This window comes from Salmo salar, chromosome 15 (assembly GCF_965601325.2).
Source record: "Salmo salar chromosome 15, fSalSal1, whole genome shotgun sequence".
Classification (NCBI taxonomy): Eukaryota; Metazoa; Chordata; class Actinopteri; order Salmoniformes; family Salmonidae; genus Salmo; species Salmo salar.
In genome coordinates, this window is record NC_138305.1 from 56,134,365 (window position 1) to 56,160,780 (window position 26,416).

Genomic DNA, 26,416 nt, shown 5'->3' on the forward strand with positions numbered 1-26,416 from the left:
ACTCCCAGGACTGCTACTTCAATAACAAATGTTGGTTTGGTCCAAAATAATCCATTGTTATATCCAAATAGCGGCGTTTTGTTCGTGCGTTCAAGACACTATCCCAAGTGTAAATAAGGGTCACGAGCATGGCGCAATTCGTGACAAAAGATTTCAAAATATTCCATTACCGTATTTCGAAGCATGTCAACCGCTGTTTAAAATCAATTTTTATGCCATTTTTCTCGTAAAAAAGCGATGATATTCCGACCGGGAATCTGCGTTTAGGTAAACAGAGAAAGAAAACAAAGCATTCGGTCGACGCGGGCACGCGCCTGAGTCTCACAGTACTGTAACCAGCCACTACCCAAACGCGCTACTTTTTTTCAACCAGAGCCTGCAAAGCCACGATTCAGCTTTTTGCCGCCTTCTGAGAGCCCATTGGAGCCGTAGGAAGTGTCACGGTATAGCAGAGATCCTCAGTCTTCAATAAACAGAGGCAAGAAGAACGACACCTTGTCAGACAGGCCACTTCCTGCATGAAATCTTCTCAGGTTTTGGCCTGCCAAATGAGTTCTGTTATACTCACAGACACCATTCAAACAGTTTTAGAAACTTTGGAGTGTTTTCTATCCAAAGCTAATAATTATATGCATATTCTAGTTTCTGGGCAGGAGTAATAATCAGATTAAATCGGGTACGTTTTTTATCTGGCTGTGAAAATACTGCCCCCTAGCCATAACAGGTTAATGCATTTGAGCCAATCAGTTGTGTTGTGACAAGGTAGGGGTGGTATACAGAAGATAGCCCTATTTGGAATAAGACCAAGTCCATATGTGACCCGATTCAGGAAACTAGGCGTATGTCGCAAGTCACGACTTCACAGGAGAGCCTTTTGAACGCAAAACATTTTCTTTTATCAAAATAAGTTTTTTGGCAGAAATACCTTCTCAAACATGTGAACTTTCATGTGCCTTAATATCAAACTTGAATGTCATCTGTAAATGCAAATAAAATTGTTAAATTACGAGCCTAGTTGGTTTACATTTACGTCATTTAGCAGACGCTCTTATCCAGAGCGACTTACAAATTGGTGCATTCACCTTATGATATCCAGTGGAACAACCACTTTACAATAGTACATCTATATCTTTTTTTTGGGGGGGGGGGGGTAGGATTACTATATCCTATCCCAGGTATTCCTTAAAGAGGTGGGGTTTCAGGTGTCTACGGAAGGTGGTGATTGACTCCGCTGTCCTGGCGTCGTGAGGGAGCTTGTTCCACCATTGGGGTGCCAGGGCAGCGAACAGTTTTGACTGGGCTGAGCGGGAACTGTGCTTCCGCAGAGGTAGGGGGGCCAGCAGGCCAGAGGTGGATGAACGCTGTGCCCTTGTTTGGGTGTAGGGCCTGATCAGAGCCTGAAGGTACGGAGGTGCCGTTCCCCTCACAGCTCCGTAGGCAAGCACCATGGTCTTGTAGCCACAGAGAAAGTAAGCAACAACGGTCAGTGGGAAAAAGCTGTGATGGACTACTTTCTGGACGACGAATGCTGACTCTCTCAAAAAATAACACGTTGAAATCAGTGGAACACAACGGGCCAAACAAGCTGTGCAAACTAAATAGAAACAATAAAAGGGGTTGCAGTCTGCCATGAAGCTTTCATTCATGTATACAGGTAAGAATCTAGCTACAGATTCAGATATTATACTTTTCAAATTTTGTCAGAAAGTTGTTTTCATTGAAAGCTAAAGCTTGCTGTTAGCTAGCCAGCTGGAGTTCGATGACTGGCTTGCTAACTAACATTAAACTTAATGTTATATGGTTAACTTTAGCTTGCTATGACAATCGGTTTGTATTGCTAGTAACGTTACTATGGATTGAGATTATAGTTCATTTTTTTTAGCTAGCTAACGTTAACGTGACATGTCTAAACAAAAGATCCCAAGTTACAGCTGAGGTCAGGTGGCTGGCTTGCTAGCTAACATTACTTATGTGTATGAGGTGTGTGTAACGTTAGTGATGTGTCCTCAGAATGCCATTTCGCATTGCTAGTTATAGCCTAATGTTAGCTAGCCAACTAGCTAACATTGAACCTATTGGTTAACGTTAGCTAGCTATGACAATGGGTTTGTATTGCTAGTTAAATCTTACTGTTAGCTAGCCAGCTGACAATAGATGGCGGGCTAGCAACAGTAGCTAATATTACCTGTATGAACTGTGTGTAGTGATATCTCAGAATGCCATTTCACATCCATTGTATAATAATGCTAAAATATTTGTATCTGGAATTTGTCTTTCAGCATCAATCAGTATTACACGCCTGACTCTAATCCATGCACTATTTCTTCACCAACTACGGAGTTGGGAAAACACGTGTGGACTTGAATTGTGATAACTACCGTGTCCAAAACAAGAACAAGTTTGTGCTCTGGTATTGTGCCTGGTGGACCATGGACAAGCTCCACCACAATCTGGACCTTCACTTCCTGATCACAGGCCACACCAAGTTTGCCCGACTGGTGCTTCGGCCTCATCAAGCAGCGCTTCAGAAAGACCAGAGTGAACACTTTGTCTGAGATTGCTGGTGCTGTGAAGGACAGCACTGTGACAGGGGTCAACATCCCACAGCTTGTTGGACTGGAGAAGGGTACGGTGCTGGTGGAAAGCTATGGCTGGCAATAACACCTGACTCCGTACTTCAGGCCACTGCCACAGTTCAAGCAGTACCAGCACTTCAGGTAAAAAATAATTTTCATTGTATGAGGTTATTCTTATCTAAACTTGGGAGGTGAATTGATGTTGTGCAGGGTTGTAATGTCTTCTGATTTTTTGTTGTTATTCCCTGTTTTACAGCGTCGATGCTATGGAGGCTGGTGTTGTCACCAAGGAGCGTTCGGCCTGTCGGGACCAGGTTTCTGCTGCTGCGCAACGCTGAATGGGTGTAGACAAAGGAGAGCTCTCTAGTAGGTACCAAAACATTCAAAGGCCCTTTTCTCAAAAGTGAGTTTACAAGTGTATCAACTTTCAAAGTAGAATTACTTTCCCATTGTTCATCAAGCATGCTGTGTATGATATTCCATTTTGTAGCTCTGAGTCTCTACTTTTATCCAATGTAAAAAAAACAAATTTGAAATTGTGCTACATAAGACCGAATCCAGGTGGTGAGTCACGTGCCAAGAAAAGCTCAAATAAGCAAAGAGAAATGACAGTCCATCATTACTTTAAGTCAGTAAATCCGGACAATATCAAGAACTTTGAAAGTGTCTTCAAGTGCAGTCGCAAAAACCATCAAGCGCTATGATGAAACTGTCTCTCACTAGGACAGCCACAGCAAAGGAAGACCCAGAGTTAACTCTAATATCCTCTGCAGCAGAGGTATCAGCCTCAGAAATCAGCAATTAACTGCACCTCAGATTGAAGCCCGAATAAATGCTTCACAGAGTTCAAGTAACAGACACATCAACATCAACTGTTCAGAGGAGACTGCGTGAATCAGGCCTTGATGGTCGAATTACTACAAAGAAACCACTACTAAAGGACACCAATAAGAAGAAGAGACTTGCATGGGCCAAGAAACATGAGCAATGGACATTAGACTGGTGGAAATCTCTCCTTTGGTCTGATGAGTCCAAATTTGAGATTTCTGGTTCCAACCGCCATGTCTTTGAGACATACAGTAGGTGAACGGAGGATCTCCGCATTTGTGGTTCCCACCATGAAGCATGGAGGAGGTGGTGTGATGGTGTAGGGGTGCTTTGCTGGTGACACTGTCAGTGATGTATTTAGAATTCAAGGCACACTTAACCAGCATGGCTACCACAGCATTCTACAGCGATATGCCATTCCATTTGGTTTGCGCTTAGTGGGACTACCATTTGTTTTCAACAGGACAATGACCCAACACACTTCCAAGCTGTATAAGGGCTATTTGACCAAGAAGGAGAGTGATGGAGTGCTGCCTCAGATGACCTGGCCACCACAATCAACCGACCTCAACACAATTGAGATGGTTTGGGATGAGTTGGACCGCAGAGCGAAGGAAAAGCAGCCAAGAAGTGCTCAGCATATGGGGGAACTCCTTCAAGACTGTTGGAACAGTATTCCAGGTGACTACCTCATGAAGCCGGTTGAAAGAATGCCAAGAGTGTGCAAAGCCGTCATCAAGGCAAAGGGGTGGCTACTTTGAAGAATCTAAAATATATTTTGATTTGTTTAACACTTTCGGTTACTACATGATTCCATATGTGTTATTTCATAATGTTGATGTCTTCACTATTATTTTACAATGTAGAAAATAGTAAAAATAAAGAAAAACCCTGGAATGAGTAGGTATGTCCAAACATTTGACTGGTACTGCATGTGATCACACTCTCTCTTTTCTAAGGAGCATCATATTTTGAATACCTAGCTTTAGAGCCACAATGGAGCCAAATATTTCAGAGTTCATACAGGTGGCTTGGAAAAATGAGTCTTCATGAGTCATTAATACAACACACATTAACAAACGCTCACGGGTGTGTGTGTGTGTGTGTGTGTGTGTGTGTGTGTGTGTGTGTGTGTGTGTGTGTGTGTGTGTGTGAGACTCACCTGTGGACATAGTGCAGTTGGTGCACTGAGTCAATAGCCAGGACCATCTCAGCTAGGTAGAATCTAGCCATGTCCTCCGGCAACCTGTCTTCAAACTTACTAAGCAGGGTGAGCAGGTCCCCACCCACATAATAATCCATCACCAGATACTGTAGAGAGGGGAAAGTATAATGTTAATATCACTGACAATGTAGTGATAATAATATTGCACAATTAACACTGTATTCCTCAACTTTTTCCCCTCCATCTTCCGAACTTACCTTCTTCAGGTTCTACCCCCTTCTCCTTACTCTCCTTTCTCATCCTGCCATTCTTTCAGCCTACTCCATCACTCCTTTACCGTTAACTGTCATCCTATTATTTCTTTCATCCTGCCTCTTCACAGCTTGTGTACATCCCAAACAGCATCCCATTCTCTATATATTGCACTACTTATGACCAGAGCCTTTTGCCCCAGTAAAAAGTAGGGGCAAAACGGTAAAGGGTGCCATTTGCGACGCAAGCCTTGAAATGTGAAAGGGGGAAGGGGCAGTCGGCGCAACAGTGGAAGCCAATGAGAGTCCATTAGAATGCTGCTTAGTTAATCAACTGACCCGTCACTATTCTTTACCCAACTAATGCTCAAGTGGTCACCATATGAAACTGATTGACAGAGTATATTGAAAGCCTTTGAAACATTTGAAGTTAGTGGAGATCTTACCAGGTTGTTGTCGTCCTGGAAGGCGTAGTGCAGGGTGGTGATCCACTGGCTGTCCCCGTTCACCAGCACGTCCCGCTCCTCCCGGAAACATGCCGTCTGAGGGAGAGGACAACCGTCATACAAAGATAATGAATAGAATGTAGCTACTCTCATTGGAACTCACTGTGCGCCATCATTATTTGGTCCAACCCAGTGCTTCTTTTGGGCAGGAGCTCACCGGAACTGAGGACCAGCACCTCAAATTTGCTTCTGCTTGACTTCCTGCACCTCTTATAGAATACCAGCTAAAAAGTATTGCAGAGTTCCTTCACCTAAATATAAAGGAAATGAGTACCGGCACCGATTTCAATCGAAGTCAAGCACTGTTCCAACCTGTGTGTAATGAATTCCTGTGTCTGCTAGTGGTGGGAACCACAGAAATTGAGTCTACCTCTATGTGGGAAACCCCCTTTCAGAACGTTTTGGGGTCAATTAAGTATATCAATTCAATTACACTTTCTAACAAACTTATTACACAGTCAAATGTATATTTTCCATCTGTGTGGACAAAGCTCATTCTAACTCTATGAGCAAGCCAGCCTCTGTCCTCTGCCTGTAGCTAGACTACACTATATATACAAAAGTATGTGGACACCCCTTCAAATTGGTGGGTTTGGCTATTTCAGCAATACCCGTTACTGACAGTTATATAAAACCAAGCACAGAGCCGTGCAACCTCCATAGACAAACTTTGGTAGTAGTACGGCCTTACTGAAGAGCTCAGTGACTTTCAACAGGGCACAGTCATAGGATGCCACCTTTCCAACAAGTCAGTTAATCAAATTTCTGCCCTGCTAGAGCTGCCCAGGTCAACTATACGTGCTGTTATTGTGAAGTGGAAATATTTAGGAGCAACAACGGCTCAGCCGCAAAGTGGTTCGAGCTAGGCCCCTTAGAGCCAGTGAAGGGAAATCTTAATGCTACAGCATACAATGACATTCTAGACAATACTGTGCTTCCAACTTTGTGGCAACAGTTTGGGGAAGGCCCTTTCCTGTTTCAGCATGACAATGCCCCCATGAACAAAGCAAGGTCCATAGAGAAATGGTTTGTCGAGATTGGTGTGGAAGAACTTGACTGGCCTGCACAGAGCCCTGACCTCAACCCCCTCGAACACCTTTTGGATGAATTGGAACGCTGACTGCGAGCCAGGCCTAATCAGCCAACATCACTGCCCGACCTCACTAATGCTCGTGGCTGAATGGAAGCAAGTCCCCGCAGCAATGTTCCAACATCTAGTGGAAAGCCTTCCCAGAAGAGTGGAGGCTGTTATAACAGCAAAGGGGGGACCAACTCTATATTAATGTCTATGAGTTTCAAATGAGCTGTTCGATGAGCAGGTGCCAACATTTGTTGTTGTTGTTGTAGTAGTAGATGGGTTTGAGACTGAGGGTTTGTTATTGCAGACAGTTTCCCATATCAAGACACACAGTGGGTAGTTCTGGGAACTGCTACACACGCGCACGGGCAAGCGCACACACACACAGGGACCACTGTGAACGTCTGCATAACCGTCAGGGGAGGCCAATGAGAAAAGCACAGCGCAGTAACAGATACACTGTACACACCTCACATGGTAAAAACCAAAAAAACGTATGTAATCAAATTCACATTTATTATTCTAAACTTGAGACTTGTAATGAAAAAAATGCTATTAAAATCTTGCTTCGCATGTTCTATGTAATGCATGTTTTATGCAAAAGCCAGTTACATAATGCTATCTCCAGTTAGCATTTAGCCCGGAGTCGTGTTGTAATGAAATTCGGCTTGGGCAATATTGCGTTTATACTGTATACCAGGGTATTTCAAAATACTTAACTGTATTATTTTCAATACCGTTAAACCACAATAATAACAATAATTTTGGGGCGGTTGCAGGGCACCCACACCTCACAGGGGCTGCATGCTACTCCACTGCTTATAAGTTAAGTACAACTATAAGAAATCCGAAGATGTGTCAAATAAAATATATCCAGGTCAAGGCTCCAGCTATGCATTTGGTTTGCCTCACTTGCTAGCTCAGTGGCTAGATGTTAAATTGTTTTGTGCTTCAATTTATAAATTTTTTTATAAATAAAATAGTAACAATTATTAGCACCCCTTGTGTGCACATTCGGTAGTATCGTATACCCCGGTATGGTACAGAGACGGTATGAAAATCTGGATACCGCCCAAACCTAAATGCAATGGCTGTTAGTATGTAACCCTGAGGAATGCTGTAAAGCACATCTATCAAACTCATTCCACGGAGGGCTGAGTGTCTGCGGATTTTCGCTCCTACCCTTGTACTTGACTGATGAAGGTCACTAATTAATTAGGAACTCCCCTTACCTGGTTGTCTAGGTCTTAATTGGCAGTAAAAAACAAAGATCAGCAGACACTAGGCCTTCCATGGAATGAGCTATTGCTGTTGTTAGCATTTATCCCTGAATAATGCTGTGATGTTATGGCTGTTAGCATGTAGCCAGTGCTCACCTCTGCTCTCTTCAGCATCTCCCACTTGTTGAGGATCTTCATGGCAAACACCTTGTCTGCATTCTTCACTTTGACCACAGCAACCTACAGGAAACAGAGAGAGGGAGAGAGGATGAGGGAGAGTTAGAGGATATGAGAGAAAAGTTCCATCCACCATATTCATTACATCTACCCTGTCATGTTCAATAGGGCGAAACCGTAGGACGAAGTTCAGGTAGAATCTCTGTTTCCCTTAGTTTCAGAACGTTCTCCCTACTGAACATGACCCACTCCTATTAGAACCGGGAAGGGGAGTGAACGAGGGCAGAAGGGAACATCTTTGTGGAATGAAATACGTCCATACAGTCAGAGGAGGAGAAAGGAAGAGGGACAGGAAGTGACCTCGGACACAGAGGTAGTGACCCCTGAGACACACCACCTGGATCCTCTTACACACACACACACACACACACACAGCTGGGATCCTTTCAGCTCAAGGGCCTTGACGTGCCACTTACAGTCGCGCAAATACACTGATTTCAAACTGGTTTGCAGCAGGGTAGTTCCATTTGATTTCAATAACTTTTTGACCTCATACCTTTTGACTTGTACTCAACTTTTTATACCTATTACCCATGGTAGAAGTGGTTGGAAAGTAACTTTTTGGACCTGAATGCAAAAACATTTAGAAGATAAAGGTGATCAAAGTTTACCCATTTTGCATATCCCACCATACCATGAGACATCCATGTCTTCATCACTGGAAAAGATAAAGGGTTGAGTTTGATATAATTTAAAAGCTTAAAAACAGGGCTGTCAAACGATTTTAGAATTATTTGAAAAACTTGTCTTTAAATAAATAAATAGAAAATTCCCCCCCTTAACAATAAATATCTTCATTTTTCAAATATGTTTAGCTTAGACTCTATTTTACATCATCTGAGGTAAAATAGAGTCGGTTGGGCCCCAACCGCCCGCCATCGGTTGGGGCACAGCATGGTCTTGAATACAGGGTGGATGTCATACTACTAAAATGGGAAAAATCAAAATGTCAACTTTCAAATGGTAGCACAAAGATGGTTGGAGGTCCACACATCAGAGAATGTTGACTTGAATGGGAATATCAGTTATTTTAAATTATACTGTCAATTTGCCATAGGAAACCTATTAAAATCATAGAAATGTAGATACTAGAAAAGGCATCCCTATTTTAGTTGATATTCGACGGTGGTTGGACCGACGGCCATCTTTGTGGTAGAAATTGGAAGTAACCATGTCAATTCAAATTAAAAATGTCAATGATGTACCAGCTAATTGCAGTGGTCTGAAGGGATATGTCCATACTATTAATTATATTTCTATGATTGCAATGACGCCCACCCTGTATTCAAAAGTATGCTGTGTCTCAACTGATGTCGGGCACAATACAAGAAACTCAGATTGTTAAGTAGGGTCTAAACTACAACATATGTGAAAATGTAAAAAATGTAAATAAGTTTACACGTTTAGATAATTGATGTTAAAGAATAATTTTTTTTTATTTTTTATTACAAAATAGTTTGACAACTCTAAGCTTTAAACTATATCAAAGTTAACCGTTTACCTTTTTCAGTGATTAAGACATGAATAACTCATGATAGGGTATGCAAAAAAACACTACTACCATGGGCAAATATGTATGGAAAGTTTCGCTCAAATCAAAAGGGGTACGGTCAAAAAATTATTGAAATCAAACGGAACGACCCAGCAAGGATAGGACACCTAGCTAGTTAAGCTACTGCTAAGTGCTAACGTCTCTGACGCAACCACAGGCAGCCCCCATTGTTAGGCCTGAGTGTAGTAAACAAGAGCATTCCTAAAACGAGTTGAGTTGCAACCGGAGCAAGGCCAGATGACTTCAGCTAGCAGGATTCCTCCCTCCTGCCTGCCTGTCTGCCTGCCAGAAGACACAAGATAAAGCCTTTTTCACTTCAGCTTCTCCGCAACTCCCTCCGTCCGCCATGGGAGGAATTTAAACCACCAATCATCCACTCAGTCCCACAAACACAAGGAAGCATGCATGTGCGCACACATACACAATACACACACACAGAAAATTGACATGCAACACACACAAAAACCCTGTAGTCTGTAGTCCATTAAATGAGCTGGAGAGAAAGAATGAACGCTAAATGCAAATCTAACATTCCCCTGCTGTTTGGGTTTCCTCCTGGTGAACTGATGGGGGGAAAGGAGAGGAGAGGACTGTTCTTGGCACTGGCCCTGTGTATAGCGTATACTCCCTCTCTCCCTGTTTTCTTAGCTTTCACCACTCAAACATATGTGTGAGAGCTTGACATGCAGGGTGGCTGACTGGCTGCTCTATGCTGTAGTGATATAAAGAAAAATACATTCGTCAGGAGAGCCAAAACATCACACACAGATGCCAAGCTCTCTCTCCCAGCGCACAGACAGACGCCATCTCTCTCTCAGTTGACAATGGAGAGACGAAATAAAAACCTCCTGCTCATAATATGTTCTCTTTTCTGTTTCCACAGCTTCCCACTCCACACTCTTCCATAGGGTTGCCAGATCTTCCTGTACCTTTTTCAGATTTCACAGATTTTGAGGATTCCCTCCCTGCTTATTCCCTCCTGATTTATGTAATTGTCCAGCTGGTATCTATGGAAAACAGGAGAACTTTGGAAAACTTTTTCAGAAATACCTCTTAGGAGTATTCCTCAAAAAGAAATAAAAAGTAACGAGGAAATTTTCCAGAATTTTGCAAAACTGCTACTGGGGTCTTCCTGCGGCATTGTGAGAGAAAAAAAATCCCAAAACATTTTCCGGTGTGTCGCTGCTGAATGAATAATGGGGAAATACTGGTTACACTATGATGGCTTATCACTGGAAAGACATAAGATGGACCTCTGGCCAGAGACCTTAATATCATGACGACTTCATAATCATTACATAGATCTAGGCCTAAGCTATGTCTTTGCCTGCCTACCACGAGATACGGTTGTTGTTGTTGTGAATAGGCCTGAAAATGTATAGTGAACTGAAAAGGCCTGTGATTGTAAATATGTTTTTATGAATTAAACAAATCCAGCCATTTACTTTGTTGCTGCTTTTCCAGTCAGCTCAGTAGATTTGGATAGCATGTAGGCTAGGCTATATGAAATACACAGGCCTGCATGACACAGCACAGGAGGCACAGAGACTAAAGGCGTCCGCATGCTTCCCATCCAAAAAAAGTTCGGAACACTTTGTGCATATATTATGACGAAATTGTGTTCGTTTTGGCCTTCGGCAAGGATTTATTCGGCTGTTCGTGGACACAAAATTATATTTTTAGGCAAACCGAAATTCAGAAGCCGAAGTCTACATCCCTGAGTCGGTGATTGGTCAACAGTAGGGATTCTTCAATGAAGTGTTTGTTGTCATTCAAAGATAGACGACTCTCTTTCATGCACATTTTTCACTTGAGAAATACTGCCCCAAACATCTTGGTTAGATGTAAAACTGTGCGACTAAGATCTCCTGGCAAAAACAGACAGATTGCTTGTATTACTGTATCTTAGATTAAGTCTGACTATTCTGAGGAAGGGTATACTGGCTACGGAGTTTCAAGATGGACAAACAGTACTAATGCCGCTTTTTTCTCGTTTTTCAAGCGAAGGTCTTTTAAGGGTGTATAGGAATACACTCGTTCAGGTCGCCTAGCCGAGTTTGACTAGGCTCCAGCCGAACCGAGGCTTGCGGAAGGAAGCCTTTAGGCCTACCTCAACACAAGGCGCGAGAAGAGGTACGGTACACCACAGGGGCCTATATCAGAAATACAATAAGTAGAGAGTCAACTGAGGCTGTAGCTTAGCTAACGTCAGAGCCACAGAAATTGCTCTAGCATGAGCGGACCCCGCTGCTAGCCTGACACGGGGCTAAGGACCAGGGCACATACATGTTATTCTTTCATTCACTGTGAATTAAAACCCCAATAAAAAAGGGTCTGAAACAGGCCATATGGACCTCAGCACTGGGTAGCGCTCCAACCAACCCATTCCACCACACGTGGGTTCAAACACTATTCAAAATCTTTCAAATACTTTGAGCATTTTCTCTAACCTGCCTGGAACAAAACAGGCGCCAAGACAGCTTTAACCCCCAAGCCATGAGACTGCTAAATAGCCATGAGACTGCTAAATAGTCAATTAATGGATACCCAAACTATCTGCACTGACCCCATCTTGCACTGACCCTTCGACCTTTCATTGTATTCGGTGCATGTGACAAAATTAGATTTCGTTTTTTTGCCGTGTCAGATGGGTGGGGTTTGCCAGTTTGAACTATTCTATTGGTCCATAAAGCAAGCCAAGCTCAATCAACCACAGATAAATTAGGCTATTTGAAATGATTTCAAATAGTATTGAACCCAGGTCTGCCAGCAGCACAGCAGCTAGCCTAGCTAGCTATAATATACAAAGACCATTTGTCATGTAACCTTACACGACTGAGTTTCTGCTGCCATTGCTAGCTCTCCAACATTCCCCAGGTTTGACGTCACTCGCAGTAGAAGACATAATAATAACTATATTTCAACTCATGCCCTCGAGCCGCGAAGAAGAAAAATAAGGTTCGGTTTTAGTTTCATTTTTTATAGAAAATCTTTCACAACAACGGTGTGGAAAAGATTAAAGCATTCTCTTACATGTTGAGTCATGCATATAGCATGTGGCCTAGTGACCCATGCCTTGCTGCTGGGATCACACTATGTGCACCAACTATCAAATAGTATATATATATATATATATAGCGATATATATTTATGTGTGAGTGAGTGAGTGAGTGAGTGAGTGAGTGAGTGAGTGAGTGAGTGAGTGAGTGAGTGAGTGAGTGAGTGAGTGAGTGAGTGAGTGAGTGAGTGAGTGAGTGAGTGAGTGAGTGAGTGAGAGAGACACACACACGCCCAGATTCTTGAGGAACTATATTGTCTTTGCATGCATTGTTCTGTTGTTGTGATTGTCTCTAGGCCCTATGTAGGCTACACTTGAAATGCTTTTTCTTTGCTGATGTCTTGCAAGCTTTATATTGAGGTTCAAACTTCAAAAATACTTCCTGGTGAAATAAGGTTATAAAAAAGTACAACAACAAAAAAGTACCTCTCCAAAGGCTCCTCGTCCAATCACCTTGAGGATCTCAAAGTCCTCTTTGTGCAGGCGCATCTGTTTCACCTTGGAAGTGAACGGTTTGGCTGCAGGAGGACGGAGAGAGAGAGGTTAGAATTCTGGGGACTATTGAACTTGACCTGAGAATACGCAAACTAAAATAGCTGTGCATCATCATGATTCAATTCATAAAACAATAAAACAGCAAATCAGAAATACATTTTTAGGTGGATACTAAAAATCTGACACAAAGCAAGTGGCACAAAACACAGGTAAATCCATTTGAATGTAATAATTTGTTGATGGCATTCCTTTTGATTGAAACAAAACTGTCCATACATGTTTGCCCATGGAAGTAGTGGTCAGAGCGTGATTTTTTTGGGGCCTGAATGCCAAAAACATTCAGGAGGTAAAGTTGCTCAAAGTTGACCCATTTTGCAAACCCCACCATACAATGAGACCTCCATGTCTTCATCACTGGAAAAGATAAATGGTTGAGTACATCCTCATTTAAAAGATTACAAACAGGGTTGTTTTTTAATAAAACATTTTTTACCTTTAACGTCAATTATCCCAAAAAAAAGTTTACTCCCATTTTTTTATATTTGCATATGTTGTAGCTTAGACCCTACTTTACATCTGACATTTTTGTGTTGTGCCCATCATCAGTTGAGACCAGTGATGTAGATAAACCCTGGATACTATATATTGGCCATTGAAGCCACTGGTCATCTAGTCTATATATAAATCATTGATTGAGACACAACATGCTCTTGAATACAAGATGGGTGTCATTTCAAATCATAGAAATATAATTCATAAAATGGACCCATCCCCTCATACCACTGCAATTTAACTGGTACAGGTACACCGTTGACATTTAAATGTTGTAATTACTACCACAAAGATGGCTGTCATTCCACCAACCATCAAATGTCTACATAAATGGTTATCATGTGTATTATATTATCTATATTTATATGATTTCAATAGGTTTACTATGGAGGATTGACAGTATAATTAAAAACGAGAGATATTCCCATTCAAGTCAACATTACCTTATGTGTGGACCTCCAACCTGATATAAAATAGGGTCTAAGCTGCAACATTAGCGAATTGTCTTTTATTTTTGAGTTTGTGTTTTTAGATAAATGTAAGGTAAAAAAATGTAAATCTTATATTTTTTTGGGGTCACTGTAAGCTTTTAAATGATATCAATCTCAACCCTTTATCTTTTCCAGTGATGAAAACATAGATGTCTCAGGGTATGCAAGATAAGTCAACTTTGAGCACCTTTATTTCTTTAATGTCTTGGCATTTAGATCCAAACAGTCACTTCCTGAGCACTTCTTCAAAGGGCAAATTTGTACGGAAGGTTTCGTTCAAATCAGAAGGTGATGCTGTCAAATAGTGATCGAACTCAAACGGATTTAGCCACTAGTAATGATTTCCGGTGAGTGTCCTCCTGCCTGTCAGTCCTGTATGCGGAGGGGTTTATATAGGGTCAATCTGTGATCATGACCGCTGAGATCTTTATAGTAAACCACAGTGGTCTGGAAGTGCAGAGGGCAGTTATAAAAAAACTGTCTACCGTTACCCTTACATTTGACTTGGCCTAGGGTTCTGGGTGACTCACAAACGTAATCCGGAGTCAACAGACAAGCAGCATTTTCCCTACTTTGCAGAGGAAGGACATTCACCCACTTCCTTTTTTACTCTGGATCCTCCATTAAACCTGAGGTAGACTGCCAGTTGGTTAGTTGGTTCAGCAGGGTCAGACTACCGAGCAGTAGATTGGATACGCTTGAACGTAATACAGACCTATTAAATGCCTATATGTTAGGATATAGCATGGGCCTACTGATGGATGGAGCTGATGATCTGTGCAGCATTTTGCTTAGGTGGACCCTTTTGCACAAGCCGAATACATGGGTCACATCAAATACTCATTCATTCATTCCTTCCTTCATCCACTGGTTAGTGTTCCATCCTGGCACTGTCATGTGCCAGGCTTATCCAGAGAGGCCCTTGGCTCCCCTGTCAGAATCCCAGCGAGGGTCACAGCCAGCCAGAGAACAACACTAGACCAAACCACCGCCCAAAAACAACCTTTACTGATAAAGGAAAGGAAAGGCAGGGCTTTCAGTTGCTCAGTGTGGTATGACGAATATAAATACCGATGTCACTTCTTCAGTGTTTAAATATACTGTAAGAGTGCACATCAAGTTAATGCCACGTGCACAAGTACAGTGAAATGCTTTTCTAGCAAGCTAGAAACCCAACAATGCAGTACTCAATATCAATGTAGGACAAAAAAAAATAACAAGATAGAACAAAAACACAAGAAAAAAAAAAGAAGAAGAACACGAGAACTAAGTAAGCTACAGTATATACAGGGTCAGTTCCAATACCATATTTACAATGTGCAGGGATACTGGAATGATAGAGGTAGATACACTATAACGTACATACAAAAGTATGTGGACACCCTTCAAATTTGTGAATTTGGCTAACACAGCAACACCGTTGCTAACAGGTGTGTAAAATCTAGCACAGAGCCATGCAATCTCCATAGACAAACATTGGCAGTAGAATGGCCTTACTGAAGAGCTCAGTGACTTTCAACAGGGCACCGTCATAGAATGCCACCTTTCCAACAAGTTAGTTCGTCAAATGTCTGCCCTGGTCAACTGTAAGTGCGGTTATTGTGAAGTGGAAACGTCTAGGAGCAACAACGGCTCATCCGCGAAGTGGTAGGCCACACAAGCTCACAGAATGGGACAGCGGAGTGCTGAAGCGAGTAAAAATTGTCTGTCCTCGGTTGCAACACTCACTACCAATTTCCAAACTGCCTCTGGAAGCAATGTCAGCACAAGAACAGTTTGTCGGGAGCTTCATTAAATCGGTTTCCATGGCTGTGAAGCCCAACACAAGCCTAAGATTGCGCATGGTAATGCCAAGTGTCGGCTGGAGTGGTGTAAAGCTTGCCGCCATTGGACTCTGAAGCAGTGGAAACGAGTTCTCTGGAGTGGTGAATCACGCTTCACCATCGGGCAGTCCGATGGACATATCTGGGTTTGGCAGATGCCAGGAAAACGCTACCTGTCCCAATGCATAGTGCTAACTGTAAAGTTTAGTGGAGGACGAATAAGGGTTTGGGGCTGGTTTTCATGGTTCGGGCTACAGCATAAAATGACATTCTAGACGATTCTGCGATTCCAACTTTGTAGCAACAGTTTGAGGAAGGCCCTTTCCTGTTCCAGCATGACAATGCCCCCATGCACAAAGCGAGGTCTATACAGAAATGGTTCGTTGAGATCGGCGTGGAAGAACTTGGCTGGCCTGCAGAATCCTGACCTCAACCCCATCGAACACCTTTGGGATAAATTGAAACGCCGACAGCGAGCCAGGCCTAATCGCCCAACCTCACTAATGTGCTTGTGGCTGAATGGAAGCAAGTCCCCACAGCAATGTTGCAACATCTAGTGGAAAGCCTTCCCAGAAGAATGGAGGCTGTTATAGAGGCAAAGGGGGGGACCACCTACATATTAACGCCCATGATTTTGGAATGAGATGTTCAACGATACTTTTGTTCATGTAGTGTATGTATAGGGGTAAGCTGACTAGGCATTAGGATATATGATAAACAGAGTAGCAGCAGCGTATATTATGATTGTATGTGAGTGCTTAGAGTCAGTATAAATGTGTGTGCGAGCAAATGAAGGGTGTGTGTGTGTGAGATGGAGTGTCAGTGTGTGTGTGAATGTGTAGAATCCTGTGAGTGTGCATAGAGACAGTGCAAAAAGTTTTTTTTAAATGGGGTCAACTCAGATAGCTAACAAAATGGCTACAGGGACTATTTTTGAAGTCTCATGGCTTGGAGATAAGCTGTTCAGGAAGCAGAAAAAAAACTGTCTCTATGGCAGTGGCTGGAGTCTAATGATTTTCCAGCCATTCCTTTCACGCCACCTGATATAGAGTTCCTGGATGGCAGAATAGTGATGTACTGGGCTGTCCTCGCCACCCTCTGTAGCGCCATGCGATCGAGGGCGTTGCTGTTGGCATACCAACCAGTGATGCAGCCAGTCAAGATGGTCTCAGCTGTAGAACTTTTTGAGGATTAGAGGTCCCATGCCAAACCTTTTCAACCTCCTGAGGGGGAAGAGGCGCTGTTGCACCTCCTTCACGACTGTGAGCACGTGTGGACCATTAAGGAACTTGAAGCTGTCGACTCGCTCCACCGCAGCCCCGTCGATGTGGACGTGCTCGGAGGGGAAAATGGTGTTAAACGCTGAGCTGTAATCAATGAACAGCATTCTCACACATATGATTTCCCTCTTATCTAGGTGGGTGAGGGCAGTGTGGAGTGCAATTGAGATTGTATCGTCTATAGATCTGTTGGGCGGTATGCAAATTAGAGTGTGTCTAGGGTGTCTGGGATGATGGAGTTGATGTGGGCCATAACCAGCCTTTCAAAGCACTTTATGATTATAGTGAGTAATGAGTGCTACAGGGCGGTAGTCTTTGTGGCATGAAACCTTAAAGTTTTTGGGAACAGGAATGATGGTGGTCAGCTTAAGACGTGAGGATTACAGACTGGGACAAGGAGAGGTTGAAAATGACCGTGAATATGCCTGCCAGCTGTTCTGCGCATGCTCTGACAACGCGCCACGAAATACCAGTCCTGTAGCATAATCTCTGTTTCTGATGACCATTTCTCAACGGAGCGAGTCACGGGTAAGTCCTGTGAACTCTGAAAAAATGGCATGAACCATTTCTGGGGTTTCAACAAAGATTTCACAAGGGTCTATTTTCCTTATGTCTGTCCACATTGTGGGAAGTAGAACGAGCCGACGCTTAGTTTGGCACACACTGGGCTTTTCTCCTATCCTTAATCTCGCAATTACTATAACGCCCCAGTATCACCACCACCACTTCTTTACTTGTTGCATTGACACGGTAACTAGGCCTAGACACAAGCGGTCTCGGCCACACACAAACAACACCAGTCTCGCTCAAATTTACCCAAGGGTCATGTGCGTTTTGTCTAACAGTGAAGTAATGTTATGTACATTGTGACATCCCGCCCTTTTTACTCCGAGCTTCAGACAAAAGGCCTTACAGTTCTGACTATACAGCTTTACTAACTATCAAAATATACGGGTCGGCTAAACATAGCTACTGTTGCTATGACAAGGTGTGGCGCTTTAAACGTGAATATCCAACCAAACGATGACTGACTTGGTGTCTTTGTTTTGTCCCCGACGGTTCTGCAAAAGCTTTCAAACTAAGTGACTTCACTGTCAGCAGAACAGAGTGCACTCAAAACAGCCATGAGACTTTCAGTTCCATTGGTTAGAAGCACTGTCTGTGACTACGTATGCAGCGCAACTGGAAAAACATGAGTAGGCCCAACTAATCCAGTGACGGACTGGTTTATCCCAGACACAGATTATCAGACAGATCTAGGTCCATTAGAAGAAGTGAGTTTATTATCCACAGACGATGCAGCTGAAGGAAAACGTTGTACTACTGTAGAATGCAGACAAGTGTGTTCATTCAGCTAAAGAAACACAAACGTCACGGTCAATACAGTAACCAGGCGTCACCCTAGGGCTCTGCACTCTCAATACTGTGTGTGTGTGTTTGTGTAAGCCTAGGCCTGTGTGCGTAAGCACGTGTGTGCGTGTTTTTTTTGAACGAGTCCCCCTCCATATGCACTGGCCTACATGTGCCAATGTATATTTGCTCTACCCTCTCCGTACTTGAAACAGGTACAGTAGAGGAGAGTGTGTGTACTCAGACCTAAGAGAATCTTTCTTTCCCCAAATTATCATTCACTACAAAGAATTTGAAACTAGAAAAATATATATATATTGGGTGAAAAAAACTGCGCAGTTTTGGCAGCCAAATGCGGTACGCGTCCTCCTGCCACAACCCGAGGGACCGCCAGTGAAAAGTACAGAATGTAACAATAGTATTTGCCATTTTGTTTTGTTTGGGCTTTCATGACATGTGGCTTCTCAGTCATGTTAAAACAAGTCTACTACTATTACTTTTATTCATTCTTATTCTCATTAGATGTTGTTAATAGCATTACCACTACTACCAGGCCTACTACTATTATTATTATTACTACTACGTTAACCCGATCTTGTTGTTTTATGTGTACTTAATTTAACTTGCCATGTCAATAGTCTATTGAATTGAATTGAGTGAGAGAGACAGTAGATCCCACATCCATGCAGCGCTGTGATGTACAGAGATAGGGGACATCTGGAAGCCATAAGAGGGATTATTTACGGCCAGAGTGAGGTAATGACACAAAAATGCCACCTCCAGAGGAGGGAAAGAGGGAGAGCGAGAGGGGCCAGATCTTGGAATGGCCTTTCACAGCACTACTGGAAGGATGTTCCTCATAATAAGTTCGACCTTGTAAGATCTTGGCTTTCATACTTTTGGAATTCTCGACGCGGCTCGCGCAATTTCCCCAACCGTCATCACATTCAAATGTAGAGAAAACGTGTAGCTGTCACAATGGGACACAGGACGATCGCGTCTTGTCTGTGGACTTCAAACAGTTCTAACCAGCCGTTGGAACCAAAATTATTTTCCAATTGTTTTGTTCTGAACAGAACCATACTTTTTACCCATTCTGTTCCGACCAGCGAAATGAAGTTCTGAACCGGTTAGAACCCCCAAAAAGTAATGGTTTATATCGTTCCTTTGTGTTCCTTTTTCAATATCTGAAATCGAATATTTAAAAAAAATGTTTAGCTCAACATTAAATGTGTTCACCAATCAGTGCAGATAGAGCAGCTTGCTATGGAGCAGGCAAGCGATAGTTGTAGGGCACAAGATGGGCACAAGATGCGTCTGATATTTGCGGGTAGAGAGAGAGCAAGAGAGGGTGATGGGGAGGTTTGGCTTGAAGCACCTGGGCATGAAGGGATTTCTTTTAACTTCAGAGTTGGTTTAAAGTTGGACCAGAGTAGGCTAGCTAGCTAACAAGCTTGTGCGTGCAGAGCAGCACCACATTTGAAATAATGATCTTACCATTTTGTATTTAATAAATCCAATGTGAAAGGAGATCACTATAGTTTCCTTAACTAGTACTGAAAAAGTTCATCCCTTCTTTTCTAATTTAAAATGTGACAGTGGGTGCTTTGTTGCGTTTTTCATCCCAGTAGGGATGAACATTTCAGTAAATTTTGTTGACGACTAACCAACCCCCATTAACAAACAGTTAAATTCATTGCAAATAGTAAAATTTGTGCATTTGGAAAATCTGACCATAATTCTATCCTCCTGATTCCTGCTAACAAGCAAAAACTCAAGCAGGAAGTACCAGTGACTCAATACGTAACTGGTCAGATGTCGTGGATGCTACGCTACAGGATTGTTTTGCTAGCACAGACTGGAATATGTTCAAAGATTCATCCAATGGCATTGAAGGGAATACCACCTCAGTCACCGGCCTCATCAAGAAATGCATTGACAACATTGTCCCCACAGTGACCGTACGTACATATCCCAACCTGAAGCCATGGATTACAAGCAACATCCGCACTGAGCTAAAGGCTAGAGCTGCCGCTTTCAAGGAGCGGGACACTAATCCAGAAGTTTATAAGAAATCCTGCTATTCCCTCAGACGAACCACCAAACAGGCAAAGCGTCAATACAGGACTGAATCCTACTACACTGGCTCTGACGCTCGATGGATGTGGCAGGGCTTGAAAACTATTACGGACTACAAAGGGAAACCCAGCCGCGAGCTGCCCAGTGACACGAGCCTACCAGACAAGCTAAATGCCTTTTATGTAATTGCTGCAAAAGGTGGCCCTTCAAAGTATTGACTTTGGGGGGTGAATAGTTATGCATGCTCAAGTTCTGTTTTGTTGTCTGATTTCTTGTTTGTTTCACAAGAAAAAAATATTTTGCATCTTCAAAGTGGTAGGCATGTTGTGTAAAACAAATGATACAAACCCCCCAAAAAATCTATTTTAATTCCAGGTTGTAAGGCAACAAAATAGGAAAAATGCCAAGAGGGTGAATACTTGAGACAGCCTATAGGGAGGAGGTCAGAGAGCTGGCAGTGTGGTGCCAGGACAACAACCTCTCCCTCAACGTGAGCAAGACAACGGAGCTGATCGTGGACTATAGGAAAAGGAGGGCCAAACAGGCCCCCATTAACATTGACGGGGTTGAAATGGAGCAGGTCGAGAGTTTCAAGTTCCTTGGTGTCCACATCACCAACAATCTATCATGGTCCAAACACACCAAGACAGTTGTGAAGAGGGCACGACAACACCTTTTCCCCCTCAGAAGACTGAAAAGATTTGGCATGGGTCCCCAGATCCTCAAAAGGTTCCACCACTTGGTATGGTAACTTTTCGGCATCTGACCGGAAGGCGCTACAGAGGTTAGTGCATACGGTCCAGTACATCACTGGGGCCAAGCTTCCTGACATCCATGACCCTATATACTAGGCAGTGCCAGAGGAAGGCCCAAAAAGTTGTCAGACTCCAGTCAACCAAGTCATAGACTGTTCTCTCTGCCCCCGTACGGCAAGCTGCACCAGTCTAGGACCAAAAGGCTCCTTAACAGCTTCTAGCCCCAAGCCATAAGACTGCTGAAGAAATAATCAAATGGCCACCCGGACTATTTACATTGACCCCCCTCCCTTTCTTTTTACACTGCTGCTACTCACTGTTTATGATCTATGTATAGTCACTTTACAAATTACCTCGACTAACCTTTACCCCCGTACATTAACTCTGTACCGGTAGCCCCTATATGTAGCCTAGTTATTGTTATGTAATTTTCTTGTGTTACTTTTTGATTTGATTTTTTTTAAATTACTTTAGTTTATTTTGTAAATATTTTCTTTACTCTATTTCTTGAACGGCATTGTTAGTTAAGGGCTTGTAAGTAAGCATTTCACGGTAAGGTCTACACCTGTTGTATTCGGCGCATGTGACAAATACAACTTGATTTTATATTTTCGGCCGGCTAACTAACTGACTGATCTGTTAACCATTAACATCCCTAGTTCTCACGCTGTTCCGGTTCTGTTCCTCGAACCAGTTCCAACCCCTAGTTCTAACTCATTTAAACTAAAGCTGCCTTCTTGATCTCTAAGGATTTGGATATTCTTTATTTCAACTGGACTTCCTGGTTAAATAAATAATCAAATTAGGGTATAAATGCGGCAGGGGAAACAGCTGCACAGTCAGTGGTTCCCTTATCAAAAATGAAATCTGTACTTTTAAGTAGGCTGCTACCCCAGCTGCTTCGAACTAAAGTGACCCAAGCCTCAACCAGCCAGGCAACTTTAGAAAAATAACCTTTTAGCCATTTAATTGCAAGTAGCTTTAAAACATCCTATAAATTACAGATGAAAATGTAACCAGGTCCTTCATGTCACGGCCAAGGGGCTCTCCAGTCTCCAGTACACAGATGTGGAACGAGGACAGGCAGAGGAGAGGAGGAGTGGCAATACTAAAAGACTTGGCCAGGAATCAGACAATCTGCAGCATGTGAGCTCCCCAGGCTTTGCCAAGGGGACTTCCATAACATGAATTTTGTCATGTGTGATATACACTGAGTGTGCAAAACATTAGGAACACCTTCCTAATGTTGAGTTGCACCCCCCTTTTCCCTCAGAACAGCCTCAATTCATCAGAACATGGGCTCTACATGGTGTTGAAAACGTTCTACAGGGATGCTGGCCCATGTTGACTCCAATGCTTCCCACAGTTGTGTCAAGTTGGCTGGATGTCCTTTGGGTGGTGGACCATTCTTGATACACACTGTTAAGTGTGAAAAACCCAGCAGCGTTGCATTTTTTGACACAAACCGGTGCGCCTGGCACCTACTACCATACCCCGTTCAAAGGCACTTAAATCTTTTGTCTTCCCCATTCAACCTCTGAATGGTACACAATTCATGTCTCAATTGTCTCAAGGCTTTAAAATCCTTCTTTAAGATGTTTAAGTCTATGTCATGTAAAGAGCAGGGCTGTTACGGTGATCGTATTACCGCCACACCAGCGGTCACGAGTCATGACCGCAGTCAAATTCCACATGACCGTTTAGTCACGGTAAATAGGCTTCTCTGATGTTGCTGATGGTCATTAGTAGCCTACCAAACTTGATAACTGCCTGGTACTCAGCACTCTTATTGTCCCTCTTATCACTCTGACATCAATGTAAATTCAATCAAAAATCACATCAAACACTTCATGAGAGCCCACGAGCTCATGTTGTGCAACATTTCTATAAGATAAGCAACTGTGTGAGAAAAAGTTGGGGGAAGCAAATTTTCACCATTAAAAAAATGCACCTTTATAATAAAGCATTCCATGCATCATCGCATTTGCAGACTTATGTAACGTAACCTACTATTCATAATGTGATGAGTAGATTGGATAGTCATAATTTAGGCTAATAACAGAACTCAATCACTGTTTTTTTTAAAAAGACTGTCCAATGCATGATTGGGCGCATATAGCGTAGAGTGGGCCTAGGCAACAGGCTAGATCAGACACTTTCTTTGCATGGGGAAAATTTGGCCTGTTCTGAAGATATTTCATGCAATTCTACTACATTTTATATGACTGGAGACATTAGCAGAATATATTTTCTTTCATACGACAAATTACAGGGTAGACTACTATTCTGACACTGAAACAGATCAATAAAAACAACGTTGTCCCTATAATAAGCCAACGAGAAGAGGAGACAAATAGAATATGACGTCCATCTAAACTGGAGGAAATTATTGTCCAAAAACAAATGTTAATACATTAAAAAACAGAACCTCCATTCGAAATGGATGAAAATAATATTTCTCACCCATCTACACACAATACCCCATAACTGCATGGCCAAGCACGACTCCAACACCATCATTAAGTTTGCTGACGGCACAACAGTGGTAGGTATGCCTGATCACCGACAACGATGACAGCCTATAGGGAGGTCAGAGACCTGGCAGTGTGGTGCCAGGACAACAACCTCTCCCTCAACGTGAGCAAGACAAAAGGTGTCCACATCACCAACAAAACTATCATGGTCCAAAACACACCAAGACATTCATGAAGAGGGCACGACAACACCTTTTCCCCCCTCAGGAGACTGAAAAGATTTGGCATGGGTCCCCAAATCCTCAAAAGGTTCTACAGCAGCACCGTTGAGAGCATCCTGACCGGTTGCGTCACCGCCTGGAATGGTAACTGCTTAGCATCCGACCGTAAGGCGGTACAAGGCACTACAGAGGGTAGTGTGTACAGCCTAGTACATCACTGGGGCCAAGCTTCCTGCTATCCAGGACCGATATGCTAGGCAGAGGAAGACCCCAAAAGTTGTAAAAACCCCAGTCTTTTTATTTGACTCGGCAAGTCAGTTAAGAACAAATTCTTATTTTTACAATGACGGCCTACCCCGGCCAAACCCTCCCCTAACCAGTCACCCAAGTCATAGACTGTTCTCTCTGCTACCACACAGCAAGCGGTACCAGAGTGCCAAGTCCAGGTCCAAAAGGCTCCTTAACAAGCCATAAGACTGCTGAACAATTCATCAAAATGGCCACCCAGACTATTTACATTCACACCTTGTCCTAGAGAGATTTACATGGTTATCAAAACGGCACGCCAGGGTAAGCCTACACGAAACACAGCCCTTATTTGAAGTGTTTCTAAAAATCCCCTATGGGAAAAATAAATGGTAGAAAAACAAATTGGAACAATTTCCCTGTTTGACCGCTAGATTTTATGGGTATTATGACTCATACTGTGGTACTCTATTGCAGTGGTTCCCAAACTTTTTCTAGTCCCGTACCCCTTCAAACATTCAAACTCCAGCTGCGTACCCCTCTAGCACCAGGGTCAGCGCACTCTCAAATGTTGTTTTTTTTGCCTTCATTGTAAGCCTGCCACACACACACTATATGATACATTTATTAAACATAAGAATGAGTGTGAGTTTGTCACTTCCCACAAGCCAGGTTGTGACAAAAAAACTCTTATTTAACCATCTTACATATAAAACCTTATTTATCAAAAATTGTAAATAACTCACCACAGGTTAATGAGAAGGGTGTGCTTGAAAGGATGCACATAACACTGCAATGTTGGGTTGTATTGGAGTCTTAAATTATTTTCCACACAGTCTGTGCCTGTATTTAGTTCATGCTAGTGAGGGCCGAGAATCCACTCACATAGGTACGTGGTTGCAAAGGGCATCAGTGTCTTAACAGCACGATTTGCCAAGTCAAGAAACTCTGAGCGCAGCCCTATCCAGAAATCTGGCAGTGGCTTCTGATTAAATGACATTTTCACAGAACCGCTTGTTGCAATTTCGATGAGGCTCTCTTGTTCAGATATCGGTAAGTGGACTGGAGGCAGGGCATAAAAGGGATAACGAATCCAGCTGCTTGTGTCGTCCGTTTCGGGAAAGTACCTGCGTAATTGCACACCTAGCTCACTCAGGTGCTTCGCTGTATCACATTTGATATTGTCCGTAAGCTTGAGTTCATTTGCACACAAAAAAAATCATACAATGATGGAAAGACCTGTGTGTTGTCCTTGTTAATGCAGACAGAAAAGAGCTCCAACTTATAAATCATAGCCTCAATTTCATCCCACACATTGAATATAAATTGCAGAGTCCCTATAAATCCTAGATTTAGATCACCCAGATAGGCCAGTCGTGTGAGAAACTCATCATCATGCAAGTGGTCAGTAAAGAAAACTTTAAGCTCGTCTCTCAATTTAAAAAAACAACATGTCAATACTTTGCCCCTTGATAACCAGCGCACATCTGTATGTTGTAAAATAATTACATGGTCGCTGCCCATGTCATTGCATAATGCAGAAAATATACAAGTTCAGGGGACTTGCTTTAACAAAGTTAACCATTTTCACTGTTGTGTCCAAAACGTCTTTCAAGCTGTCAGGCATTCCCTTGGCAGCAAAAGCCTCTCGGTGGATGATGCAGTGTACCCAAGTAGTGTCGGGAGCAACTGCTTGCACGCGCGTTACCACTCCACTAGGTCTCCCTGTCATGGCTTTTGCGCCATCAGTACAGATACCAACACATCTTGACCACCAAAGGCCATTTGATGTCACAAAGCTGCCAAGTACTTTAAAAACTATCCTCTCATATTGTCCTGGTTTCCAGAAGAGGATGTCTTCCTTAATTAACCACCCATAAATGTAACGGACATATACCAGGAGCTGTGCCAGGCCCGCCACATCTGTTGACTCATCCAGCTGTAATGCATATAATTCACTGGCTTGTATGCGTAGCAGTAATTGTTTCAAAACATCTCCTGCCATGTCACTGATGCGTCGTGAAACAGTGTTGTTTGATGAAGGCATTGTCTGTATAGTTTTTTTGGCCTTTTCCCCCAGCATTATCCCAGCCATATCCACGGCAGCAGGAAGAATTAAGTCCTCCACAATAGTATGGGGCTTGCCTGTCCTAGCCACTCGGTAGCTCACCATATGAGA

The 26,416-nt window shown here is 42.8% G+C and overlaps 1 protein-coding gene across 3 annotated transcripts in view; it reads right to left on the reverse strand.

Moving 5' to 3' along the window:
• Positions 1-26,416, reverse strand: part of cdc42bpab (CDC42 binding protein kinase alpha (DMPK-like) b) — a 95,408-nt gene that overhangs the window by 50,518 nt on the left and 18,474 nt on the right. For all 3 annotated transcript variants that reach the window (XM_082961904.1, XM_014144822.3, XM_014144825.3), the window contains 4 exons: positions 12,898-12,989; positions 7,781-7,864; positions 5,267-5,362; positions 4,567-4,715 (listed from right to left, as the gene is read on the reverse strand). In XM_082961904.1, coding sequence (XP_082818030.1) covers positions 4,567-4,715; positions 5,267-5,362; positions 7,781-7,864; positions 12,898-12,989 — 421 coding nt within the window. The remainder of the gene's footprint in view (positions 1-4,566; positions 4,716-5,266; positions 5,363-7,780; positions 7,865-12,897; positions 12,990-26,416) is intronic.